General features: G+C 42.1%; 1 protein-coding gene across 1 annotated transcript in view; it reads left to right on the forward strand.

Moving 5' to 3' along the window:
* Positions 1-169: 169 nt before the first annotated feature.
* Positions 170-16612, forward strand: part of FERRY3 (FERRY endosomal RAB5 effector complex subunit 3) — a 44153-nt gene continuing 27710 nt past the window's right edge. Inside the window, exons 1-4 of the mRNA XM_075552193.1 lie at positions 170-317; positions 3706-3900; positions 6713-6858; positions 13943-14124. Of these exons, the coding sequence (XP_075408308.1) occupies positions 3723-3900; positions 6713-6858; positions 13943-14124 (506 nt within the window). The 5' untranslated portion in view covers positions 170-317; positions 3706-3722. The remainder of the gene's footprint in view (positions 318-3705; positions 3901-6712; positions 6859-13942; positions 14125-16612) is intronic.

Below are 16612 nucleotides of genomic sequence, written 5' to 3' on the forward strand. Positions count from 1 at the left end.
GCGATGGGCTCATCCTGACGCCTGCACTTTCGTCACAACAGTGGCTTTTGGTGCTGCCTTTGGAACACCCCATCATAGTCGAAAACCGCTAACGACTTTTTTCAAACCACTGAAGGATCCATTCTGGATTAAAAAGACACCCGAACCCACTTATTTTCTACTGGGGGCCAGGCAAAAAGGGAAAATATCGGGGCGAATCTGCCGCGGCGGATTACTGGTTGCAACGAGGGGTTGTCAGGTCAGCTGACGTTCGTGGAGGAAGTGCTCGTTGACAGGTCGGAGTGTGCGGACTGCTCGGGATTTGGCAACCAGGAGAGGTGAGACCAGAACCCCAAACAGGGAACTTCTTCAGACTAAAAACTCCCAAATGATGGGCAGGTTCCCTCCCTCGGCGGAAGCTTCTCAGTGATTTGAGCCTCAGCGTCTCCATTCGATTGGTGGTCTGCGCTCGGTCCAGCCCTCCCGCCCCAGCTTTGTATCGAAAACCCTCCTTAAAAATATTTAGAACTACCCTGCAAAACACAGGAGAGTCTTCAGATAGACTGTTAGCCAAAAGCATAAAAACAAAAATGGGGGTGGGAGGGGAGTGGGGGGATGGGCGCCAGTATCCGTTTGCAAAAGCCGCATAAATTTAAGCTTTGATTCGGTTGAAACCGTAGCTCCTCGTTTCGGATCCCTGCTACAGTGGTCTTTTACAGCCTCTGCTTTCATCTTGTGACTTTCATGGTGATAGGTACTTATTTTATTACAAGGTTCTATTTATTGATCATCATGTGCTGGTGTTTGACTACTGACAGTTGTCCTTCCAACAAGGTGGCAAGTAAATGGCAGAACTAGAATTTGAGCTACCGCGTCTAGGATTGCCGGTATCACACTGCCTTCAACCCACACACAATCTTACCTTAAAGCTAAGTGCACCGCGTCAGAGGCTGTGGTATTGATAAGACATGGCCCTTTACCTCAGGATGCTCACAATCTGGTGAGGGCATGGTATCCATAAAGCTGGGGATGTAAATAGGGATTCAGTTCTGAGGGTTGTTTCCAGTTTGAGGTTTTAATGAATAAACCGCAGTGAATAGTCTTCTACGTGTTTTGTGTGTGTATGTGTATCATAAGTTATCTATGTCTCTTATGCTGTCTATGAGAGTAAGTAAAAATTCACTTCTACAAAATCACAAAAACCTTATTAAAGGAAAATGTCAAAATGTAAAGCTCTTGCTTCTTGGCATATCCTCCACCTAGCTCTATGCGCTTCAGTGTTTTTATCTCTCCTAACTCTTCCTCCCCAAACTCTGCACTCTTTGATTTATACCAAATCAAAACATAAGTTTTTGTATCCTTGGGGAATCTCAGACTGTGTTCCTTTGAAATGTTCTTTGCATTTGGGAAACAAGAAGAAGTCTGGATGACAAGATCAGGCCTGTAGGGTACATGGTATAAAGTTTCATGACGAAATTTTCATAGGACAGCCCTTGCTACTGTTGAGAATGTGCAGATGCATTTTCCTGGCAGGGGAAAAAATTCCTTGGTTCAACTTTTGTGACCTTTTTCTCACTAATGCAATTTTCAATTTTCATGATGGTCTTATGTCCTTCAAAAAATATATATTTTTGATTACTCAGGATCAGTGGTGAGAGTGGAGGGTGGAGGGAAGGTGAGGGTGAAAGGGGAACAAATTACAAGGTCTACATATAGCCTCCTCCCTGGGGGATGGACAGCGGAGAAGTAGGTGAGGGGATACGTCAGATAGTATAAGATATCACAAAATAATTTATAAATTATCAAGGGTTCATGGGGGAGGGGGGAATGGGGAGGGAGGGTGAAAATGAGCTGATACTAAGGGCTCAAGTAGAAAGCAAATATTTTGAGAATAATGATGGCAACATATGTTCAAATGTGCTTGACACAGTTGATGTATGTATGGATTGTGATAAGAGTTGTATGAGCCCCTAATAAAATGATTTCACACACAAAAAGATTACTCCTTTGGAATCTTAGAAATAGCAGCCATAACCTTTTGAATTGACCTCTCTGCCTTGACTTTAACTGGCCCAGCAGATTCCCTTGGAAGCCACTGTTGGATTGGACCTTTTGTTTAGTATTGAAGACTTCCTAGCAGCACATTACTAAAAGAACATGCCTGCAGACATACGTTGATTGTATAGACATGTTTAAATAATATGTGTGAGTGTCTGAACTAGGACCCTAGTAGCAATACCTTTTGATTTACTCATATTTGCAAATTGTATAACTTAAGTATGCATACATATTTTTGTATATATTTATGAGTCTTAGAAATGATTCATATGCATATAGAAATGGTATAACAAAAGACACATGTAGACTTATACTCAACACATACTGTGTATTTCACAAATAACACATTACAGTTTTTGTCAAACTGCAAGCCCTCATGCGTTAGCTTCCTATGTACATTCCATGTATTTTATTTATATGGGTGCATTATATGCAAAAATATAGTAGACAATTACATGCATCTTTTTTAAATAGAAGAAACCCAGGTGGAAAATTGGGTTAAAAATTAGACTGCTAACCACAATATCAATGGTTGAAACCCAGCAGCTGCTCTGTGGGAGAAAGATAAGGCTGTTAGTCCTCCTAAAGATACATAGTCTTGGGAACCCAATGGAGCACTCTACTCTGTGCTACGGGGTCACCAGAAGTCAGCATGGACTCACTGGGCATAGGGTTATATGTGGTATATCCTATACAAAATAAAACCAAACTCAGTGCAATTTTTGTTGAATCCAACTCACAGCAACTCTAGAGGACGAAGTAGAACTGCCCCCGTGGGTTTCCGAGACCGTAACTCTATGGGAGTCGAAAGCCTTGTCTTTCTCCAGGGGTATATACTTGGGGTGGGGCAGTCTTCCAAAGTAGCTGTACCAATTTCCATTGCTTTACTTTTAATAAATGCTAGCTAATTAACTGTGAATGAAACAAATATCTCTGCGCTATGGTAAAATAATTTGTTTAAAATTACTGTATAATAACCTCGATGCAGATTTGAAAAAATAGTCTGGACTTTAAAAAATCAAGCCAGTGGCTTCCTCTTCCACCTCACCTCTGCTTCAAATCCTTTTGTCTGAGTTATTTTTATAGTTCAGGTGACCTCTTTTTAGAGAACAATATAGATAATTGCTTGTTCTTTGTTTTTTTCCAGCAAGGAACACAACATTTTAAAACACCATACAATGCAACAGCTATTAATTTGTACCTGAAATTATATTGCCAGTACACTGTCTGGCACATGAATTAAAACAAAGTCTTTCCACCTCAAAGAGACTTGTTGAGAGATCAGATGTGCCAAGTACCATGCTTCAGATCAGTGCAGTGTGATATGAGAGCTTGTAGTGAGGAGAGACCCCAACCTATTTTGTAGCGGATTTGAGATGGCTTCTTGGAGAATAGCCAAGCTGAGCCCTGAAGAGTCCATAGCTGATAGCCAAGGAAAGAAGAGCAGTAATTGTGCTCTAGGGGAAGGGAAAGACATTGAGAAAGGTTAGGAATGGAAAGAGAGGTTTGGTATCAGAAGAAACCGATGTCCTGAGTCTAACAAGGAAAAGCGTTGAGTGGTGGAACTCCGTAGAAATGGTGCGGCAACAACAAAGCACCGTGGTTGTGGTTGTGCTTGTTTTGTTTGGTGGGCTTACATCACCTGCAGCTGTTTTGTTAATTCCACAGAACTCCTGCCAAAGAAGATGAAGAAATACCGAGGAAGGCTCTACAACCGAGAGAGAGAATTTGTATATAAATTCAAAGTAGGAAGGCAGTGCTTAGAATTGAAGGTGCCGCTCCAATTTCCTGTTGAGGAGGATGCCAGCCATTTGCATGGACGACTGATGCTGCTGCACAACTTACCGTGCTTTATCGAAAATGGTGAGGACAGACTTTTCAATTTGGTCCATCTTCATCGACCTTTTTCTCACTAATGCAGTTTTCAGCTTTCTTAAAAGTTCTTAGTTCTTCGTAATAAGCCCCCACCCCCGCTGATGGTCCTATATCCTTCAAAAAGTATATATCAAGATTACTCTTGCATTAGAGCCTTTGGAATGTTTAACCAGATTAGAAAGCAGCAAACCAAAGAAACATTGGGAACGCCCATAAACTATGCCTGTAAGAATAAAAAAGTTTCCCTAGATATTTAATTGACGGTCCCTTCCCCATGGACTGTAAACATTACATTCTGGGATGAACAGTTAGTACACCATCTTGATTAGAACACTTAACCTCTGATTTTCATGGAGTGGATTCATAAGCCATTTAAAGTACCACTGACTGTGCTTTTAGGAACTCTGGTGTACTGGTTATGCGTTAGGTTGCTAATCACCTACTGTTCCTGGGGAGAAAGATGTAGCTTTCCACTCCCAAAGAGAATTGCCGTCTTGGAAACTCACAAGGGCAATTCTACTCTGCCCAATAGGGTTGCTCTGAGTCAGTGTGGATTCTGTGGTGGTGAGTTTGTTTGGGTTTGGGGATTTATATCGCTAAATTAGTTGCGTTTCTCAATGATCTGGCCATCAGTTCCAGAGATGTCATGTAAGAGAAGGAGAAATAAACTTTAAATAAGTTTTTATTACCTAAATTCAATCCATAAAGTATCTGTTTTACCATTTGTGTGTTTGTGTGTGTTTTTAAGGCCTCTGTTCTATCTCTAAGATACAGACAAAAATAATTTTAAATGAAAATATGTTGGGTCATAAAAGGTTAGAATCACAAGGGAACCCAGAAACTTTCCTGCACAGTCTCCCTGAACAGTGAGGAATCTGGTACTTAAAAGCGGTTCATCGCTTTGTCTAAGGCAGTGCTCCTCAAAGGTGGCCCCTGATCTGCTGCAGCAGAGTAACCTGTGAGCTTGTCAGAAATGTAGATTCTCAGATCATCACCCATTTCTGCGGAATCAGAAGATCTGAGGGTAAAACCTAGTTATCTGCTTTCTCATTAGCGTCATGCGGAAGCAAAGTTTTGTTGAAGGTCACTCAGCAGCTACAGCAGTACACGGACCGGATTTAAGCCAGGGTCACAGGAGAACGTAGAACCAGAGACAGTGTAATCAATGTCCGACACATCTCCGCTGAAAGCAGAGAGGATCAGAAAGATGCTGACTTGTGCTGTAGCAGCTGTACAATGACGTTAGACTGCGAGTCATGAACTATGGCTACGGCTGAGAAGAGTAGAACCCTGGAGCACTTCATGGTGCGCACGTGGAGCCTGTGCACAAACTAGGAGGCGGTTATTTAAAAACAACAAGGGAATACTGTGTGGTTTAAACTCAGGAAAGCGGTGTGTCATGGTGATATATTTTCACTATGCTTACCCAATCTGCACGTAGAGCAAATAATCTGAGCAAGCAGACGATGGAGCAGAACATGGTATCAGGATTGGAGGGAAACTCATTCACACCTGTCGCCTATGGCTGACACAGCCTAACTTCCTGAAAACGAAGAGGCCTTGAAGTACTGGTGAAGATCAGAGACTGCACCCTTTCACATGGGTTACATCGCAACACATGTCCTCACAGCCGGGTCCACAGCAGCCACAAACAGGGAAGACACTGCAGCTGTGGGAAGTTGTCGAGATGCCATTTTACTTGGATCCGCCATCATTACCCACAGAAGCAGCTGGGAGGAAATCAAATTATGTACTGGGCTAGGCAGACCTTCTGGAAAAGACCTCTTTAAGGGTTAAAAATGCACAGGTGTTACTTTGACGACTTGGGTTTGTCCTGACCCAGCCGTAATACTTTCTGTTGCGTCATATGCATGGGAGAGCTAGACAATGAAGAAAGAAGATTGTAGAAGAATTGATGCCTGTGAATGGTGGGTTGGGGAACAATATTGACTACACCATGGACTTCCAGAAGAATGAACAAAATTATCTGGGTTGTACAGCTAGATGCCCTTTAGAAGCAAAAGTGGCAAGACTTTGCCTAGGTGCTTTGGAGATGTTTTCTGTCAGGAAGGACCAATCCTTGAGAACATGATGCTTGGTAACGGAAAGGACCAGCACAACTCTCAGCAGGATGGGTTGAGAGCAGCTAACACGAGAACAAGAGCATCGGCTTTATAAAACCTCTTGAGGGGTCCGCTGCACATACAGACTGAGACCCACTGAGCTAAAGGCACAGCAGGTTTACTGACTGTCCCCTGTGCCCTTTTCATTGTAGCAAACAATCAGTGTTGTAAAGTGTGATCATAAAAATCACTAAGAATATACCAGTCATTCGATTTCTCTTCTAAACTCAAAGACCAAAACAAACTACTTCTAGAAGTTAACATGAGAAACTTTTTCATTTAAATCCAGGAACCTTCAGAGCCTAAACATCTGTAGAAAGTTTTTATTTTTTTAATATGCGTACATAATCATCTTCAAACTGAAGAACCAAGCATGCAAATGTATTAATTAGTGTCCACTTTATACATAATGTTAGGAATTTTGACATTTTCAAAATTATAATTACGTTATAATAAGGAAGAATAATTGTAAAATTAGATAAATCTTCCCATAAGCTGATTCATTTTAAACTGGACATTCTACTAAGGTTTTAGACATGATACTTTTTTACTCTGGAATGGGAAACTTAATAAAATTAAATTTCCCATTAGCTAGGCAAATTTTTCTCCAGTTATGTCTGGGGTTTGCTCATGATGGCATTTGTTTTTTTTTTGTTTTGTTTTTGTCGTTGCTTCAGATTTGAAAGAAGCCTTGAGCCAGTTCATAGAAGAAGAATCCCTTAAAGACTATGATTGCGATGCTGAAGCATCACTTGAAGCTGTGAAATCAGGAGAAGTAGATTTACATCAGCTGGCAAGTACATGGGCCAAAGCTTACACGGAGGTAAGAAAATAGGTCCGCTTGTACATTTCAAGCGTATGCCGGACTTTGATGAAGATTTTTAAATCTCTAAAGTAATTCAGAAATAGTTGTAGAATTATTTTTCCTTTGTATAGCAAAATTTATCCTATAATGTAGACTACATGTTGCCACTTCTCTGCTTCCTTCCTCTGTCAGGAACCACAAATACCACAAAATACTTTATTTCATCCCTTTGTTAAAAGAGAGGCTGTAATAGATCTGCGTGCATATATTTATAGGTTTAGTTTTAAGACAGCAGATGGACATTGGGCCTCCACTCAAGTACTCCCTCAATGCAAGAATACTTTGTTCTATTAAACTGGCATCCATGATGCTCACCTTCCTGACACGATTGCTGAAGACAAACGTGTGCATAAGCAAATGTGAAGAAAGCTGATGGTGCCGGCTATCAAAGGAGATATAGCGTCTGGTGTCTTAAAGGTTTGAAAATAAACAAGCGGCCATCTAGCTCAGAAGCAACAAAGCCCACATGGAAGAAGCACACCAGCCTGTGTGACCACGAGCTGTCGAAGGGATCAGGTATCAGACATCAAAGAACAAAAAAAGCATATCATTGTAAATGAGGATGAGTGCCGAGTGGAGACTCAAAGCCCATCGGTAGGCAACTGTACACCCCTTTACTGAAGGGTTGTGGGGAGGAGATGAGCCAGTCAGGGTACAGGGTAGCAACGATGAAACATAACTTTCCTCTAGTTCTTAAATGCTTCCTCCCCCCCACTATCATGATCCCAATTCTACCTTACAAATCTGGCTAGACCAGAGGATGTACATTGGTACAGATAACAACTGGAAACACAGGGAATCCAGGATCGATGACCCCTTCAGGACTAGTGGTGAGACTGGTGATGCCTGGAGGGTGGAGGGAATGTGGGGTGGAAATGGGGAACCGATTACAAGAATCTACCTATAGCTTCCTCCCTGGGGATGGACAGCAGAGAAGAGGGCAGGGTGGGGCGGGGAGACATCAGACAGTGTAACATAGGACAAATAATAATTTATGAATTGTGAAGGGTTCATGAGGGAGGGGGAGAGGCAGGGAGGGGGGAATGAAGAGCCGATATTAAGGGCTCAAATAGAAGGCAAATGTTTTGAGAATGATGATGGCAACAAATGTACATATGTGCTTGACACAATGGATGAATGAATGGATGCCATAAGAATTGTACGAGCCCCCAATAAAATGATTTTTTTTAAAGAGGCTGTTTTCGTACTGAGAACCAGCCCAAGGATGCCAGATTTACCTAATAAAACCAAAAATACAGCCACCTAGTGAAATTAGAATTTCATGCAAAGAATAGTTTTTAGTAGAAGCAAATAAAGTATTGAAATGAAAACTTTATTTGTTGTTTATATGACATTCTAACTTAACTATGTGCCCTGTATTTTATCTGGCAACCATAAATCAGCAGTAGTACTTTATTTTAAGATGAGCTCTATTTTGTGCTCTGATTTTCCTTTATTGTCGTACAGTTATATAGCACTATCTTTTTTTTCATTTCTATAACACACCTTCATAAAGTCTGAGATGCCATAGAAAGCCCTGTTGGCACAACAGCTAAGTGCTTGGCTGCTCACTGCAGGGCTGCTGGGTGAACTCCCCACACCAACGGCTCTGAGGAGGAGAAGACCCGGTGCTTGGAGGTCTTTTCCAAAGTGTAATCCAGGAGACCTGGTTGCCAGCGCTCCCCTGCTTTACAGGGTTGCTGCGGGTCAGAATTGGCTCCGTGGCACCTAACAACAAGACGGCAGGGCGTGCAGCCTACTATCACTGTATTTAGTACCAGGAAACAAAAAGGCCACCAATTATACTTGGAATGTTACAGAACAGTAGAACGCCAGCAAGTATAAACTGCTCTGTCATTTCTGAGACTTGTGGAAAATAAAATATGCATCCACTGAGGGGGAATTTCTGCCAGGCATGCACTGCATGCCAGGTACTATAGTAGGTGTTGGGGGTAAAATAGTGAACAAGACCATGGACACAGAATGGAATTCGCATCTTAGAGAATCAGAGACACAAGTATATAAGCAGACAGACAAATGAATAATCTCAAAGTGTCTTGAGTGACTTACATCCTACTCTGAGCAAATTCGGTCTGAGAACGTGCAAGAACCCAGCTTTATTTCAAGCAGTTCAGTTTGCTCAAATGTCCCATCGTCGCCCAGCCCAGAAAGGCATCATAGTTCATCCAAAACATGGCCGTGTCCATCGACTTGTACCTGGAAATGGGTGGATTTTAGTAGGAAAATTGTATCACAAGAAAAGCTTTTCTTTTTAAAAGCAATAATTGTATATGTTAGCTGGAATGTTGAAAACACTGCATCAAAATATATTTGTAATAATTAGCTTTTTAAAAAACAAAACTAGGCTCTCTGCTGAATACAGTATAAAGTGTATTGAAATAATAACTCTGCTTAATTTATTCCATCAAATTTTTTTGCTAAAATGGGCTGAGTATATAGCGAAGAGTAACTCTCTAGCCTCAGGGAGCTTACGTGTAGTAGGCAGAGACAGCGAAGTGCACAGACGGTTATCACGCGGCACAGTTTTACTGTTCTGTCAGAGAGGTGTGTACTGTGATGCTGTGGGAGGACATAGGGAAGTGGGGAAATGAGGACTGAGCAAGGAAGGGCTCTTGGAAAAGGCAGCTCCTCCCCTGGGAGTTTCCTTTCTTCCGATGGAAGATCTGAAAGCAAACCTCTCCCATCCCTGATCTTGTGGAACTAAAGCGAACACTTTCCATGCGTTTTTACTCTTTTTCAATTTCAGTGTTACAAGTAATCAGAATATTTCTAGAACATCTGGCTTTCCTTTCTCTTGTGTTTTTAGCTGTTCTAAAAAAGGAGTTGACACTAATTTAGATAAGTTATATAATAATATAACAGTAATAGTAGCAGCATAGCAAAATAATACTTCTTTGTGTGTAGTGACTCAGGTAATCACTGGAGTATGGCTTTTCAGTAAAAATACCTGTTGAGCAAATACTCTTTGCTTGCCCCATGCACACACAGTAGATGCAGAAGGAGTTTAGTGACTCTAGGATTGTAGAACTGTATTAAACTGTTGATTTTTAAAGTAGCAAGGAAATAAAGCAAAGGATCTACCTCTAAGAGCAAAAGAGGAAATATTAACAAAATAACAAATAAAATCTAAATATTATACCCATAAAACTTGTACAGGTACCAGAGTTGAAAGGGAAGACTAGAAGAGTGGACTGTGCAGTCGATGGAGAAGGGGCCAGCAGAGGCCAGGAGCTGCAGCATGACAGGGATTAGAATCCAGTGTCACCGCCAGCAGCAGACTCTGGCAGTGGAAGCAACATGGGGCCCTAGGTGACAGAAGGGGGATCTCATGGCTACCTAGAGGTGTTACAAATGAAATACTATACGTGGGTGACTTCACAAACAAAATTTCATCTTCTCAGAGTTGAGGTAGCAAGAAATTTGGATCCAGGGTGCCGGCTTTGGAGGAACACTTTTTCATGCTGTTGGCCTTTGTCTCTAAGCTTCTCTTCCTAGTGAGCTTCGTGTGGAACAGACATCCCTCCTCTTCTATCTCTGCTTCCCTCACTTGCTATTTTCTTATATACTGCGATAGGGAAAGATACTGACTCAAGACACCGTACACCAGCGGTTCACAACCTGTGGGTCTCAACCTCTTTGGGGGTCGAACGACCCTTTCACAGGGGTCGCCCAGTTCATAGCAGTAGCAAAATTACAGTGATGAAGTAGCAACGAAAATAATTTTATGATTGGGGGTCACCGCCACATGAGGAACTGCATGAAAGGGTCTCAGCATGAGGAAGGTTGAGAACCACTGCCCTATTACTAATCCTGTCTCATTAACACAACCAAGACAAAATGCTTTCCCAAGTATAACCATAGGCCTAATTAGCGGGTAAGAGTCACAACACATATTTTGGGGAAATACCGTCCAGTCTGTGACAGGTATTAGAGCATCTCTCCAAACCCACTGACCTTTTATGGTGTTTCTGAAATTGTAAATATGCATGGGCACAGACAGCCTCATCTTTCTCTTGTAGAGTGAGTTGGTGATAGAGAAGGTGAGAAAGGATGTTCTAGGTAGAGTATTACATATGTAAAAGCCTGGACGTAAGCAAGCCCTTGGCATAGTATAAAAATAGAGCCCTGTTGAGAATGGCTGGAGAAAAGTTTTGCCAGCCATGTTAAGTTTTGCCTTTCTGCTAAGGGCAGCTGGGTAGGCGTTGAAGGAGCTGAAGCAGGGGATCACACCTACGTTCCAGAAACATCAGTGTGCTCGAGGGAAGAACGGCATAGAAGAGAGCAAAGACTATTACAGTTAGGGGGAAGAAATAATACAAGTTTAGACTCAAAATTCGCTCCCATCGAGTAGATTCTGACTCATAGTGACCTGACCCTGTAGGATGCAGTTGAACTGTCCTGTGGGTTTCCAAGCCTCCACATTTTTACAGGAACAGACAGGTTCATCGTTCTCCTTCAGAGTGCCTGCTGGATTTGAACTTCTGGCCTGGGGGTTAGCAGCCAAAGCAGGTAACCCACTATATGACCTCTCATCGTACTATCAGGATTCCTTGTGCCATCATGGCGATAAAAAGACAGTGGTTATTTTCACTCCTATTTCATTTAGTTAACAAATACTATGTGTAGGTTTTGTGCAAGACATTAGGAATATATTAATAATTTAGTTCTAGTTTAAATCTTCTACATTGAGCAGTTCCTTGTGAAATTATGAATGGATGACTGCTGTGGGATAAAGAATTTATTGAAGTTAAGGAGGTTCAGGGAATTGATGCCTGAAGACATTGATTGGATTACTGATGCGGACATGAAAATGAAACAGGTTAATGGCAGGATTTGGTACCAAAGGTTTGTACGAATGAGGGTGACGTGGCAGGCAGGTTCTTAAATGAAGGTGGCCGCGAGGGATACGGAAGCCCAGTGGTTAGAGCAACAAAGAGGTTGGGCTTTGTGTCTGAAGGTAGAGGTGAGGAAATGAGAGCTTAGGTACTGACTAGCTTTCTCTTTCCACCCCTTTCCTTGGTATCCCAACGTTCTCCGCTGTCACGCCCCCTTTCTCCCCTCTTTCTCCTGAGAGAATGACAGGAGTTTCAGGTAAGTGGCTTCATTTCTCACACAGGTAGTTTCTAGGAGGGCTTATTGTAAGCAGATTTAAAATCGGGGCTGACAGTGTTAGAGACAGGCTATCTGGTGAGTGGAATTAACAGAGCATCCATAGAGGAGTGTTTAAGGTTATCAAGAGCAGGGGGTAGCCGACTTGAGACGGAAGACCCAATCCTGTCCCTCACAACAACTGAAAACTTGTTCTGTAGCCATAATATACTTTTACAAACAAACGGGGCCACCACTATCTGAATAACGTCCTTCAGAGGTTTATTTTCATCTTCCTCTTTACTTCAGAGCCACATGTGTGCCCTGTACTGAAGGAGCTGTGTGTGGTAGATGCGCACCCAGTGGTCTAGAGTTACACGAGGCCAGACAGATCTCTAAGCTCCTGCACTGGCTCCTTGCTACCAAGGTGCAGCCTCAACCTGAAGTTAGTCTGAACAGAAGTTAAGTTACAGGGCTGATCATAATTCCTAGACCAGCACCAGATCCAATGTTGGGGTGCAGTTAAGAGAAGGAGGCTTCAAGTGTCCAGTGACCTTGAGTGGCTGAGACCAAAGTTCTTGGTTCACCTAGTCATTTGAAAGGCCTCCACCCTGACCGGAGAGTGCTGCGGACTTATAATGGAAGGAGAAGGGGAGGGAAAGTGCGCCTGTTGAATGACTGAATTCAGAATTGCCTTGAGGTATGAGGTTGTGTGTATGTGTGTTTTAATTTTGTTATTAAATCAGTGATGTCACAGGTCCCTTTTTTTAATGCTTCCCTTGGTAAGAAACGTGAAGAATAGGTAGTTTTTCATCCATAATGGGAAAAAACATTGAACGTCAATACAAGCCTTTGGTTTATTTTCACTTTTGCTATTACATGGTATGATCCTTAGTTAGAGATTTCCCAGCATATCATATTGTTTTTCATCTGTAATGGCACTGATGGGCGAGGCCGCAGTCCTAGGGACAGGCATCTTTACTCGTGTGAACTGAGGGCCCCCCTGGTTTGGTCTGGCTCTGTGTTTCCAGCTTTCTTACGCACCGGTTCTTGTACTCTTATCAATTTGACAGCTACTGTTCACAGGCGCTTTTTAAAAGCTTACCATTCAAGGAAAGCAGAATGCTAGAAACGATACAATCAGGAGATTGCACAACCACTAACCTACAGGTTGGCAATTTGCAACCCCCGGCAGGACTGCAGAACAGAGTCATTGTAGCACCGCACACGACCACGCAGGTGGACCTCATTTCTGAACATCACCTATGAAATATTTCTAGCAGTGTGTTTAATAACAAAACAGAGTTTTGTTTGGGGTTTTTGCTTCCTGATATTTCCTAAAAAGCTATCAGAAATCCACCTGCCCCGAAAGACCAACCATCAGCATTTGGTCGATCATTCCTTTAGTTAGTTAGTTAGTTAGTTAGTTAGTTAGTTAGTTAGTTAGTTAGTTAGTTAGTTAGTTAGTTAGTTAGCTAGTTAGTTAGCTAGTTAGTTAGCTAGTTAGTTAGTGTGTGTGTGTGTGTGTGTGTGAGAGAGAGAGAGAGAGAGAGAGATATTGATTTTTCCAGAAATCAGATCGTGGTATACTTTTTAAAACAGAGGCCACTTCCTGTCATCTCCTCCACTTAGCATTTCACCTTGAGCCCTGCCCCACAAGTAACTCATGTTAACAACTTAGGTGATATATTTCCATATATTTAATGTGCTCAGGTAACCCTAAGCAACACATATATGATCACATGTATACAGGTGGGCTTCAAAAAGTTTGTGGGAAAATTCCATTATCATTTCATTCATTCCATTTTACTTTCCACAATCTCTTTTGAAGCCCCCCCCCCTATCATATATATGGCCTTTGAGTAATGCCTGATCATGCTATGCATACTTTAATTGAAATGACTGAATTACAGACTGCGTGTGTATGTTTTAGACTACTTTAGAGCACGCCAGGCCAGAAGAGCCCAGCTGGGATGAAGACTTTGCAGATGTGTACCATGACCTGATCCACTCTCCTGCCTCTGAGACGCTCCTCAATTTGGAACATAATTACTTCGTTAGTATCTCAGAACTGATTGGTGAAAGAGATGTGGAGCTGAAAAAATTACGAGAGAGGTATTCCAGATTTCTTATCAAATCTTAATTAAATGCTACATTGTCAAATATGATGGCCTGCAGAGCAACTTGTTTTCACGTTTGGTAAAATTAAGTAATAAAATGGAAACACCTTCAATATCAATCATGAATTTTATTGTTTAAGCGTGCAATTTCAACTGAGTGTCGTCTTCTCACTAAACTCACCACCATCCAGTCAATTTTGAAAAAGCCCTGGTGGCCCAGTGGGCTACTCACTCACTGACCTGCTAACCACCAGATGAGTGGCTCGAACCCACCGACTGTTCTGTTTGGAAAGACGAGGTGGTCTCTTCCTAGGAAGATTTACAGTCTCAGGAACCGAAAGAAACAATTCAACTCTGTCCTATAGCATTCTGAGCATCAGATTTATAGACTTCCAAAAAGGATTTTTTCCCCAAATAAATTACCATATCTACTCTAGTATAAGCCTAGTTTTTCAGCAGATTTTTAATGCAGTTTTTGTGGTAAAATTAAGTGCCTCGGCGGATATTTGGGTCAGCTGACACTTGAGTATCTACTGTAAGCTATGTCTCCCCTGTGGGAGGAAGTGTTCCCTAAGTCTCTTCAGAGTCACCTCCAATTGCCAAGGTTCGCCCTGACTTCTTAAGCCAGTCTATATTTAATATTTCACATCAAAGGTGATAAAAGTGCCTTGCATCATAATCATAGAAAATGTATGTTATTATTTAAGGTGTAATTAACTTGCATTTCTGATACATCCCAAGAAGCCAAATTTCTGACATAGAGTCGATGCTGACTCACAGGAACTCTGGGGGCAGGGTGGAACCCCCCCTCTGAGTACCGACTTTAAGATATTACATAGTACATTAGGGTGAAATGAGTGTTTATGAAATGTTATTTATTAAGTTCCTATTTATTGAAGGTGTTTGTTTTTGTCTTTTACTCCCCTTACTGGGAAGTTTGCCCTTTTTTTTTTTTCTTAGCGAACCAGATTCAAGAGATTCCTTTACGCTTTAAAAATGGCAATATCTTGTGTCCTGTAAAGGGAACGTGTAATGTAAAACGATAATCCATGTTTATATGTAAATGTACAGTGATGCTGTTTGGCAGCTTCTCCAGTCTCTGACTGAGAGTGGCACTTACAAGCACGGTCTGCCGCTGAGCCGCAGTCGGTGTTGCACAGTGGAACCAGCTGCGTGCAACTAGTAGGCCTAAACAGTGTTGCCTGTGTCACACCAGATGGCATAAGCCTGTGGGAGTGAGTTTCATTCGTCATATACCTTTTAGTAGCTTCATCAGTTCTTACAAATGCAGTTTCACTTGAGGAGAAAATTGCTGAGATCCCCTAGACCAGTCATAAATCCCCTTTGAGTTCCCTGTGCTTTGCTCGTTCCCAGTTTGTGTGAACTATGCAGAGGAGCACGTTTTTACAACTGTTGCTATTAGAGGATAATTTTGCAATGTGAACATTTTAAGTGGACTTGTTTAAACAGAGCACACAGCAGAAAGGGAACAAGCTATGGTATCTATAGCTCTAGACACCGGCACAGAGTGAGCACAGCTTTGTTGCCATCACGCAGGCCAAATATTAGAATAGTCCCAGCCCCGGGTACTCCTCCTCACTACCCTGTTCCTCCCATAAATAACCATCATCCAAACTTCTGACTCCACAGATTAGTTTTTCCAGGAGTGAGAGCCGTTTTTAACTTGTACACATGTTTTCTTGGGATAAATGAAGAAGATAAAAACTCACACTCACATATCTTCAGGGTGTATTTTTGCATTCCTCTGTAAAAGGAACTCTAGGACTTAATCTATTTTTTCTTAGAACCAGTGGGCAGCTTCTGGCTATCACATTAACGTTAAGAGATTGAAGACGCTTTAGCTCATGTCAAAATAAATAGAAAATATTTTTAATTGGGCATTACAGAATACCTTCTTTGAGGACTATGCGGATGTTTTATTTATATTTCGATGGCTGTCATGTATGCATTGAGTTCACTTCATGCTCGCCTGCACAGGTGACCTCGCTACATTTTGCAGCACCAGCACCGTTAGTGTCATATGTCCAGTTCCAAGAATGCAAAGTGCCCGCCAGGGGTGAGGATCCCCACTCTTGGGTCTATCCCTAGAGAAGACTATTTTCATTCTCTGGGGTCCCTCCCTGTGCAGTGCTGACAGCTAAGCACTCAGAAGCAGGAAAGGTTTGATGGTTTGGACCCACCAAGAGCAGTCAGTGGTTCTCAACCTTCTGAATGCCACGATCCTTTAATACAGTTCCTCATGTGGTGGTGTCCCTCCCCTCCCCCCCAACCATAAAATTATTTTCGCTGCTACTTTATCACTCTAATTTTGCTACTGTTATGAATCGGGTGACGCCTATGAAAGGGTCGTTCGACCTCCACAGGGGTCACAACCCACAGGTTGAGAACCGCTGACTTAGAGCATCTCAGGAGCCAGGCCTGGTGTTCTGCTTCTGAAAGCTTGCAGCCTTGAAAGCCCTTGG

The sequence above is a fragment of the Tenrec ecaudatus genome, chromosome 6, assembly GCF_050624435.1.
Source record: "Tenrec ecaudatus isolate mTenEca1 chromosome 6, mTenEca1.hap1, whole genome shotgun sequence".
Classification (NCBI taxonomy): domain Eukaryota; kingdom Metazoa; phylum Chordata; class Mammalia; order Afrosoricida; family Tenrecidae; genus Tenrec; species Tenrec ecaudatus.